General features: G+C 47.7%; 1 protein-coding gene across 1 annotated transcript; it reads left to right on the top strand.

Moving 5' to 3' along the window:
• The first annotated feature begins 1,030 nt into the window (after positions 1-1,030).
• Mansc4 (MANSC domain containing 4) lies at positions 1,031-10,247 on the top strand. The gene is made up of 3 exons (XM_021165676.2): positions 1,031-1,315; positions 6,406-6,540; positions 9,208-10,247. Exons 1-3 carry the CDS (start codon positions 1,099-1,101, stop codon positions 9,870-9,872), a joined length of 1,017 nt encoding a protein of 338 aa, XP_021021335.1. The 5' UTR covers positions 1,031-1,098; the 3' UTR covers positions 9,873-10,247.
• Positions 10,248-10,447: the final 200 nt, after the last annotated feature.

Raw genomic sequence — 10,447 nt, 5'->3', positions numbered from 1 at the left:
ATCGAATATAAACAAGGTAAGGTCCAGCTGGCTGGCTGGTGGGGTGGCTGGGGAGGTCAAAGTGCTTGCTGAGGACTCCTGATACTCTGAGTTTGAACCTCGGAACCACGTGGTAGCAGGAAAACCCAACTCTGGCAAGTTGTCTCTGCCCACCACATGGTCAACCACGAAATGGCTGTGAGACATGCGCATGCGCATGGTGTTCAACAGGGAGGCAGGTATGTGAGGTCACAGAGTTACTGGGGATGGAGCGATATGCCTTTTCAAGGCTGTCATATTTCCCCTTCGTTATGAGCGTGCTGAATTGGGGTCAGCTGGTCGAATCCTTAGTTTCTTTTAGGCTTACAAGAAAACTACTGGCCCTAAGAAGTAACCAGAATATATACAATTGCATTTATCGCAAAATTAAACATTTTAAATATATTTCTTTTTCTATTTTTTTTCCTTTCAAGTTTTGTTTTTGTTTTCTTTTTTGTTTGTTTGTTTGTTCTTCGAGACAGGGTTTCTCTGTATAGCTCTGGCTGTCCTGGAACTCACTTTGTAGACCACCACACCTGGCTCTTGTTTTTGTTTTTGTTTTTTGGTTTTTTGGTTTTTTTAATAATAAAAATTCCAACAAGTACACAAACTGGTTTTCTCTGGAGCCAGAACAACAAAACTTAGGGAGAAAAAAATACAGTCGTCACCAGCTCTTAAGCCTATAGTGAACACCTCACAAAACAATGTGTTGTTTCTGAAAACAGAGCCTCCCTTAATCTGATGTCAAAAGACTAGGTAATTGTTTTCTCAGCAGGACTCGGGGATAGGGTTTCTCCTGGCCTTTATGCCTGCCTAGGAAAAGGTGTCTGTGACTCTTTACTCCTAGAGAAAGAAGAATAGCTGACTAGCTGACAGGAGCATCCCCTCTTCAAGAGAGGAGGGGCCAGAACACCAAAACTTGCTGGATAGGGTCCAGAGACAAGGCAGCAAGGCCAGCACTCTCCCGGGGCCCAGCTGGAAAGGAACAAAAAAGGAGCCGAGATGCCTCGGCAGAAGGACGCCCCTTGCAGCCCTAGCAGCCCATGATCAGCTCCAGCTGCTTCCCTTCAGCACGGAGAGATGCGGGCGGTGGGGCTGCTACTGCTGCTGGGGCTAGCTAGCATGGTGCATGGGCTCTGCTCACCCACTGTGTTCTACAGAGATTGCTGGATCCGCCGCTTCCCGGGGATGCTCTTGGACCTGGAGGAATCTCAGAGGCTGGGCGCCCAGTTCCTCAAGTACTACTCAGAGAACACTGGGCAGAAGTGCGGCCGGAGCTGCTGCCTCCGGAAGGATGGTGAGAGCGAGCGGGGGGCTGCCAGAGCCCACTTGGGTAGTTTCACAGCACGAGGCCAAGGCTGGGGGGTGGAACCAGGAAGGACCCCGAAACCAGAGCATAAGGCCCATGGGGGAGGGCCAGCGAGGACTCCAGGAGCACGAGGCCCAGGTAGAGGGGGAGGAGCAGGACCCAGGGTGGGCAGCAGCAGAGCAGGTGATTTTGAACCCACGGTATCCTGCGTTCTTTGACAAAGTGCTAAAGGGACATATTTCTTTCAGGGTTAACTAACTTGATTATTTTATAATCCAAATGTTTCCAATAAACCAGGTGCTGTGGCCCATAACTACAATCCCAGCATTTAGGAACTGGAAAGTGGTGGTGGTGGGATGGGGTGGATCAAGGGTTCAAGGCAAGCCTCAGTTACACTGTGAGATGAGACAAGCAGGGGCTAAGATTGTGTTTCAAAACCAAAACAACAAACACAAACAACCAGGGTTTACAGTAACCAACTTTCAAACTGTCATTATTTACTTTTGTTTCTCCGTGCTTTTAAGATGTTTTCTGTTAGGTCTGAGAATCTCAGTGTTTTGACCACTTTCACCCCCACTCTGCCCTCTAACCTCTAACTTCTGACCTTTCTAGATCCCTCACCACCACTCCCTTCATATTCTCCTTTAAAAAAAATAACCTACTGACTCCAGTTTGTCTTGCCCAGATTTTCTTGGGCATGACCAAGAACTGCTCCCCTAAAGGGGGAGAAAAAAAGAAGGAAAGAAAGAAAAACCAACCAACCAACCAACCCTGAGTCCCCCTCCCATGAAGCCATCAACTGTCAACAGGAATAAGGGCTCCCGATCTCCTTCTAACTCCTGCTGGAAAGCCTACTGGCTTAATCCTGTACTGGTCTGGTACAGCTGTGAGGCTCTGCTTGTTTGAGATGTACTTACATGTGGCCCAGTTTGAACTCATTTTTCCGAGGAGGCTGGCCTTGAATTTCTGGTCCTCCACCCACGAATCCCAAGTGCTGGGATGATAAGTAAGCACCACCATGTTTAATAATTTCTTCTTAAAATAACTTTTGGTGGTTTCAGTGCCATGCCTATCTTATAAGATGTATCTCCCGGCTTATAAAGTATGGGGCACATTGTACAGGAAGTTAGAGTGTAGATTATGCTATCTTCAAGTTTCCCTATAAATGGGACTTGGGTGTGAACGCCTTCAAGGTCAAAACTGCTTGAAGACATTTTTAGTTCTTTTAAAGCTAGGTAGAAAGACGACACGAGGGCAACACAGTGTATTGTGGAAGCCATCCCCACAGGGGCCTCATCGTCTTTTAACCATAATTTGATACTGATTATTCATTAAAGATATTGCTTAGCCAATTGCATATGCAAATTTCTGAATAAAGTTTAGAGCGTCTAGGAGGGCGGCCAGATTTTCAGGGAGTGTGGTTTGAGAGACTTGTCACAAGCCATGACCTTCACAGCTAGAGGCATAAAGAACAATCGGTCTGATAAAAAAGAATCTTTTCAGAGCAGGGTCCTGGGCTGGGGTTTCTGTTAAATTTGTAGGGTGCCTGTCTAGCATGCTGGAGGCCTCCAGTACATCAACCCAGAGTGGTGGCCCACTTCTGTAATCTCAACACTTAGGGGTGAAAGCAGGGAGATCACAAGTTCAAAGTTGTCCTCAGCTATGTAATGAGTTTGAGGCCAGCCTGAAATACACGAGATCTTGCTGAAATGAAAACAAAACAGAGCCGGGAAGATGGCTTAGTGGCTAAAGTGCTTGACAGACAAGTGTGAGGTCCCAAGTTTGAATCCCCAGAGCCCACTTAAAGCTGAGCACAGGAATATGAGCATCTATAATCCCCAGTGGCCCTAAAGGGAGATGGAAGGTAGAGACAGGGGAATCCTTGATAGCTCGCAGGCCAGCTAGCCTAAGGCATGCAGCAGCCAAAAAGCAAAGAGACTGTGCCTCAAACAAGGTGGAAGAGGACTGACCCCCAAGGCTGTCCGCTGACACATGCATACTCACACACATATATCACACTCACAGACATATCACACATCAACATTAAAGAGAAAAACAGTTCAGGGCAGTCATCCAGGACACTCCATGAGCCCAGAGCCTCTGCAGCCAGGAAGGCAGGACTGAACAACAGGGCCCAGACTTGTCACACTTCTGCACGGAGCTGGAACATTGAAACATACACATGAACTAGAAGGTCAGTTTCCTTACATCCTTCCTTTCTTCCCTCCCTCCCTCTCACCCTGTCCTCCTCTTGGGGAATCCTGATCTGCCCCCTTCAGCCTCTGGAAAGCTGAGATTATGTGTGGGCACCACATTCCCAGCTCCATAGAAAACATGTCATAGGGCCAGAGAGACTAGAGAGATTGCTTAGTGGTTAAGAACACTCCTATGACTTTTATAGAGCATCTGGGCTCAGGTCCCAGCACCTGAGTGGCTCACACCTTCTATAACTCCAGGTCCAGGAATCTCTGTTCTCCACAGAATGCATTGATGCCACATGCCTCCCCTCTCATAGATACACAAGTACACATAATTAAAAATAAAATAAATCTTTCATAAAAAATTATTCCAATAAAAATCAGTCTCTATAATCGAGGTGTGGTGGCTGATACCTGTAATCCCAAAACTTGGGAGGCTGAGGCAGGGGCATGGTCATGAATTTGTGGTCACTCTGGGATATATAATAAGCCTGAGTTCAAGACCAGCTTAGGCTATAGAGTAAGATTCAATACTGCTCTATATCACACCAATGACTTTCTTATCTCAAATCTAAATATTAAATAACTTTTTCAGTTCCTTTTCCTTACAACTTCCCAGAACCATCCTCGGGGGTTTTGCAACCCAATGTAGTAGTAATTCATTTTGTCTTATTCGTTCTCTCCTGGGGAAAAAAAAAAGAAATGCTGCAAAAACCCGAAGGTGTCCCAGAAGTGAGACTAGAGCTGAGGCTCTCCATGGCTAACTCTCTTGAAGGGCAGAGCAGGACTCCACAGGACAGTGCCCTCTCTGACCAACATGATTCCCACCAACACAGCAGTGCCTTCCCTGACCTCCATCCCCCACCCCCACCCCAGCACAGCACCCTCCCTGACCTACACGCACCCCACCCCCAGCATGCTTCAGGTGGGATACTGTATCTCTGTAATCCTGTTTTATTAAAGAGTGTGATACCTCTGAGCCAGCGGACACATCGCATGGTCCTGGCTGCTCTGCAATAGGATTGAACTCACAGTGCATGTGCACATTAGGACGGACGGATGCACAAATTTTGTACCCAGTAACTCTAATTCTGGGTTTCCAGAAATAACCCGTATGTTTAAAGCAACGGACCTGGAAAACAAAAGCCAGCGTGAATATGTGATAAGCAGATATGCCCTGCCCACTGAAGCCAGCATCCTTGTGTATTTAATAGTCACTGATTAGGCTTCTCCCGGGAAAACATTTGCACCCAGATCCATACCCTCAGGTGTCATTCAATCTTCTGGCTGTCCCCACTCTGTCATTCCTTTGTCTGTGGTTGGAGCATCTTTTTTTAAAGATTTATTTATTTTTATTTATATGAGTACACTGTAGCTGTCTTCAGATACACACCAGAAGAGTACATTGGACCCCATTACAGATGGTTGTGAGCCACCATGTGGTTGCTGGGAATTGAACTCAGGACCTCTGGAAGAACAGTCAGTGCTCTTACCCGCTGAGCCATCTCTCCAGCCCACATCTTTCTTTTTATGTTCCTCCTTCTTCCTCCAGTGGCCCTAGGACCTTAGCACTCAGAGACCATGTTGTACTTAGAAATCAGAAAGGTACTTTCCAGAGCTTTGTGTAGACAACTGATGTTTTTCATGCACAAAAATTACTAAGACTAAACTATAATGATTCTATGGGATGTGATGGTGTGTGCCTTTAATCCTAGCAGGCAGAGTCAAACAGATCTCTGAGTTCAAAGCCAGCCTGGTCTACACAGTGAGTTTCAGGCCAGCCAGGAAACACAGTGAGACCCCATCTCTAAATATATGATCAGTCCATCAATCTAAGGCTGGTTATGGTGGCTCACACTTACAGTCCCAGCACTTAGGCAGGAGGATTGCTTCAAGGCCTGAGCCCAGACTGGTCTATATAACAAGTTCCAGACCAGCTAGAGCTACTTAAGAGAGACCTCTGTCTCAAAAGAATGAAAATCAAATAAAAATTCCAGGTGTCCTCTGTGGAAAGGAATATATTAGAGCATTTAGAATAATATCTTCTTTCAAATAGGTATATTATATAGTTTTAATAGTTTATAATGTTCTGAAAAATATCTAACCACAATACAAGATTCATTCAACGTTCCAGAAAGAAATAGAAGTTACTCAGATCTCATCTGACTGGTAGCAAAGCCAGGCTTGGTGGTTCTGTCCCTGTGATCCCAGCACTAGGAGGCTGGGTAGGACTATTATAAGTTTAAGGCCCACCTGGGGGCTGGCGAGATGGCTCAGCTGTTAAGAGCACTGACTGCTCTTCTGAAGGTCCTGAGTTCAAATCCCAGAAACCACATGGTGGCTCACAACCACCCGTAATGAGATCTGACACCCTCTCTGGTAAATCTGAAATCAGCTACAGTGTACTTACGTATAATAATAAATAAATCTTTGGGCCGGCCAGGTGTGGTGGTGCACACCTTTAATCCCAGCACTTGGGAGGCAGAGGCAGGTGGATCTCTGAGTTCGAGGCCAGCCTGGTCTACAAAGTGAGTTCCAGGATAGCCAGGGCTATACAGAGAAACCCTGTCTCGAAAAACCAAAAAAAAAAAAAAACAAAATCTTTGGGCCGGAGCAAGCAGAGGTCCTAAAAATTCAATTCCCAACAACCACATGAAGGCTCACAACCATCTGTACAGCTATAGTGTACTCACATACAAAAAGTAACTAAATAAATCTAAAATAAAATGTCTTGGTTTTTTTTTTTTTTAATTAAAGCCCACCTGGGCTGTGTAGTGAGACTCTGTCTCTGTCTCTATCTCTGTCTCTGTCTCTCTCTCATACACAAATACACAACTGACGGAAGCCAGGACCCTAAGCTGATTCCCTTGGCCTTTTCAGTTTCCTGTAATGTGGCTGTCTTCTTCCACGATCCCATCCACGACAATGTCAACTGCCTTCATGTTCACTGCCCAACCCTGGAGAGCTGCATCCTGGAGCCCGGGACCAGTGCCATTCTGTATAACATAACAGCAGGTAAAGACCCCGTCGAACAAGGCTTGGGACGCAAATGCTACTTCTCTAGAAGGGCTCGCAGCTTCAAAAACTGGCTGGAACACCCAGGCTTAAGTCCCCAGACTGTTGTTTTCCAGAAACCTCTGTCTGGAGATGGTTTGGCCATCAGGACCTTGTTTGGCACATTCACCAGCATTCATTCCAGATGACAGACTATGCACAACTGAACAGGAGTGTAAGCTCTGTGGTTGGACTATATTGAGAACTCAGCAAAAGCTAAAGTAGGCATTTTTACTACAGTGGCTAGGAATGTCCCTCAGAAGCAGAGAGAGTGCTCATGGGCCACCTGAGGTCTATGGACACTGCAACAGGGTCCTACAGGGTTGGGAGTAAGGGACTAGGAAGCTCCCCAGATAGACAGTAGCATCTTACAGGTCTCTAGATAGCCAATGCACTGAGAAAGACTGTGTCTCACGAGGTGGATGGATCTGAGGACCACCACCCAAGGTTGTCCCCTCATCCTCTGCTCTTGTTCCTGTACACATCAGTGTGTTCACACACATGCACACACTCAGAGACACACACAGGTAGTCACATGCATGCACACATACACATGAGTGCATGATAGATACTGCCTCAGCACAAAGCCCATCAGAGGAGGAAACTGCAGAAAGCGAGAAACCAGGCAGAGAGAGGCAGGCAGGGAGCCCTGAGCCACCATCCAGACAGTGGGAAAACTGACCTGGCCACATGAATGGGGACATTAGGAGCCACAGTGGAAATATGGCTTCAAGAGGGCAGTAACATCTTCAGGTTGACATTTTCAGACATCTGGTCAGGGAAGCATTGGAACTGACAAGGTAATGGTGGTTGTTATGAAGGAAATTGCTGCTGAACTTTGGAAAGATTCATTAGGAGCCTCTGGTACTGGGGATAAGTCCTAGGGACTGAGGATCAGTCCCAGGGATCTGCACTGAGCCACATCTCCATCCCTTAGTAACCCTTTAAAGGGAGGAAATGAGGGAAGAGCCAACCCCGCTTCTCATAGCCCAGAATGGGTAGTGGGGGCGGGAAGAGAAAACAGGCCAAGGTTAGCGCGTTTGGACCCCCTCAGGGATGGTGCCTGGGGTGTGCATGCAGAAGTGTCTGATAGAGCACTGGGAAAGTTCAGTGCCATGAAAGAGGAAGGCACAGGCCACAGGCACCTCGGTGCCATCAGTACAGTGGGACAGCTGTGGACTCTGGGGAGGGAGGTGAAGGGAGAACATAAATGAAGACCAAGGATGCTGTTCTAGTTTGCTTTCTGTTGCGGTGATTTACACCACACCAAAAGCAGCTTTCGGAGCACAGTGCTTGAGTGATAAATGTTCCCCATAGGCGTGGGTATTTGATGGCCTAATCTCCAGTTGGTGGTGCTCTTTGGGGAAGCTTGCAAGGTACAGCCTCACTAGAGGAAGCACTTCCCCGGGAGCAGGCGTTGAGATTGGATAGCCTTGCCTTACTGCCAGTAAGCTTCCTGCTTGCATCTGAAGATGTGAGCTCTGTTTCCTGCCCTGACTACCAGGCCTGCTGCCTGCTGCTTGCCTAGATGTACTTGGCCATGGTATTTTATCACAGAAATAGGAAGGTAGCTAATGGGTGTGTGGGGGGGGGGCTATTTTATCTTGCACACTTATGACTCCCAGCTCACAACCCATCACGAAGGGAAATCAGGGCAGGAACTTGAGGCAGGAGCACTTAATTTGTTCCTAGGATTGAGCTCAGCTAGCTTTTCATACAACTGGAGCCCACAGTGTGCTAATCCCTCCTACATCAACCATCAATCAAACAGTACCACAGACACGCCCACATGCTAACAAGATGGAGGCCAAGTCCTCAGTGGAGGGTCCCTCTTCCCAGCTGTCTCTAGTTTATGTCAAATTGACAACAGAAATGAGGACAGACAGACAGATGGCTGGGACAAAAAGCCAAGGCTAAAGAAGAGGCACGCAGTATCCCTGGACTTGACTGCCAGGGATACTCAAGAAGAAGGTCCCACAGTACTGAGGATGTGGCGCACGTGACCAGGAAGTCAGAAGTCACTGCCTCTGAAGCTTAAGCTTTGCAAAATGATGAGAGATGAAGCATTGTCACAGAGGTCAAAGTGGGGAAGGGAAGCGGCATAGGTGGACAGCACTCCTGGTGGGGAGCATTGGGGGGCACAGGCAGACAGCACTCCTGGTGGGGAGCACTGGGAAGCTACACAGCCTTTGAGTGTACTAGGAGAGAAGACAAAGCAAAAACAGGAGGGTGTGGCTGCTGGCATTGTTCCCAATTTCAAAGGGCCCTTTCCCTGGCTGTTTTTACCAGCTTATTAGGTGGTGTGTGGTATTCGGCTGCTGGCAGCATGGGAACTCTGGCACAAAGCTTTCTTTATACACAAAGGCGTCTTCTCTGTACAGCCATATTTGTCCACAGCAGAGTGTCATTGGGATGTTGGGATAAACACACACTCGGCCTGCTCTGAGCTTCAGGAGTCTGTGCAGCTGGAACTGGAATCTGGCTCAGCCCAGGCTCCAGAGACAAACCCCACAGCTTTCAGGCTGTGCCTAAGGCCTTCACAAAGAAACTGGTAATACATTGCATGCATTTGTGAAATTCTCAGATAAGCTGTTATTTTTTTAAAATAAAATCTCTCTTGTCTTTCAGGCACAGACCCAGACTTGCTGGTTTTTGAGCATACATCTCCTATTTACCCAAACACCCGCTCCTCGTCCGAATGGTGGGATAGACTGAGGATTCTAAAAGCTATGACTGTAGGTAGTGAAGGAGTATACCCAGATGTGATGAACCACGTGGTGCCATCCACAGAGGCAGCGTCAACCACACAGCAGGATTTAGGTGCAAACACAGGTATCAGTTATTCCAGGAAGTCAACCACGGATGTAGGGATAAGATTCACTTCTGCGAATGTGTCCACTGCTACCAAGGTCAACATGGTGTCACCAAGCACAGACTTCACCCACAGTCCAGGCAACAAGACTATTTCTCCTTACTTTGGACCCACAGACACCAGAGTTTCTCGGGTGCCCAGCCAGTCTCGACTCAACATTAGCAAACCATCAGTGAACAAAACAAAGGGGTCCTACAGCGGGAACCACTCGTTTGAGAAGGAAGAGCCACGGGATGGAGCACCAGCGTCTGCAGGGGTCTGGCTGGCTTGTGTAACCCTGGGTGCTGCCATCGTCAGCCTTTGCTGCCGTGTGGTCCTCGGGACATCCAGATGCTGTGGGAAGCAGCAGGGCTGGTCTCACGTGGGACAAATTGGGTCAGCATCTGGGTACAAGCGTGACACACTGAAGGAAAGCTCCTAAAGGCTGGAGACCCTAAGGCTTTCTGTGAGAAAGAGCATTTTATAAAAGAAAAAAAAAATTCTAGGATACCAATATCTACCCAAGCAAAGGCTTGGTAAAGCTGTCTACTTCCCCAGTGGTTTCCATTTCCTGAACTGAGGAAGGGGAGGGGATCCTACATTAGAAGTGATAACATCTTTGACCCCAGCACTCTGGAGGAGGCAGGAGGATCAGAAGTTCAAGGTCAGTCTCAGTTAGAGTGAGTCCAAGGCTAGCCCAGGTCAGTCTCAGAGTGAGTCCAAGGCTAGCCCAGGTCAGTCTCAGAGTGAGTCCAAAGCTAGGCCAGGTCAGTCTCAGTTACAGAGCGAGTTCCAGGCCAGCCCCAGCTCCATGGGACCCTGTTAAAAAGAAAAGGAATGGATGAGGAGAAAGGGAGGAGAGAGAGTTTACAGGTGGCCTGGTTCAAAGGCCGATGCTCAGTAACTGCCCTTCGGGGATAACTGGTTAGAGGTGTAGGCAAATGAGCAAGAACAGGGACTCAGCTGCAAGCACTTCCTGTTTTCATGTTCCCTTGATTAATGCTTCAGTCCCTGGAA

This window comes from Mus caroli, chromosome 6 (assembly GCF_900094665.2).
Source record: "Mus caroli chromosome 6, CAROLI_EIJ_v1.1, whole genome shotgun sequence".
NCBI classification, from domain to species: Eukaryota; Metazoa; Chordata; class Mammalia; order Rodentia; family Muridae; genus Mus; species Mus caroli.
The sequence above is the reverse complement of the archived record's forward strand: the minus strand, read 5'-3'. Positions and strand labels throughout refer to the sequence as shown.

Bases quoted from the DNA above. Each gene is read 5' to 3' on its own strand.
- Mansc4 (XM_021165676.2), top strand. From the start codon at position 1,099: ATGCGGGCGGTGGGGCTGCTACTGCTGCTGGGGCTAGCTAGCATGGTG. The intron at 1,316-6,405 runs GTGAGAGCGAGC...TGGCCTTTTCAG, and splicing joins CTGCTGCCTCCGGAAGGATG to TTTCCTGTAATGTGGCTGTC. The intron at 6,541-9,207 runs GTAAAGACCCCG...CTTGTCTTTCAG, and splicing joins TCTGTATAACATAACAGCAG to GCACAGACCCAGACTTGCTG.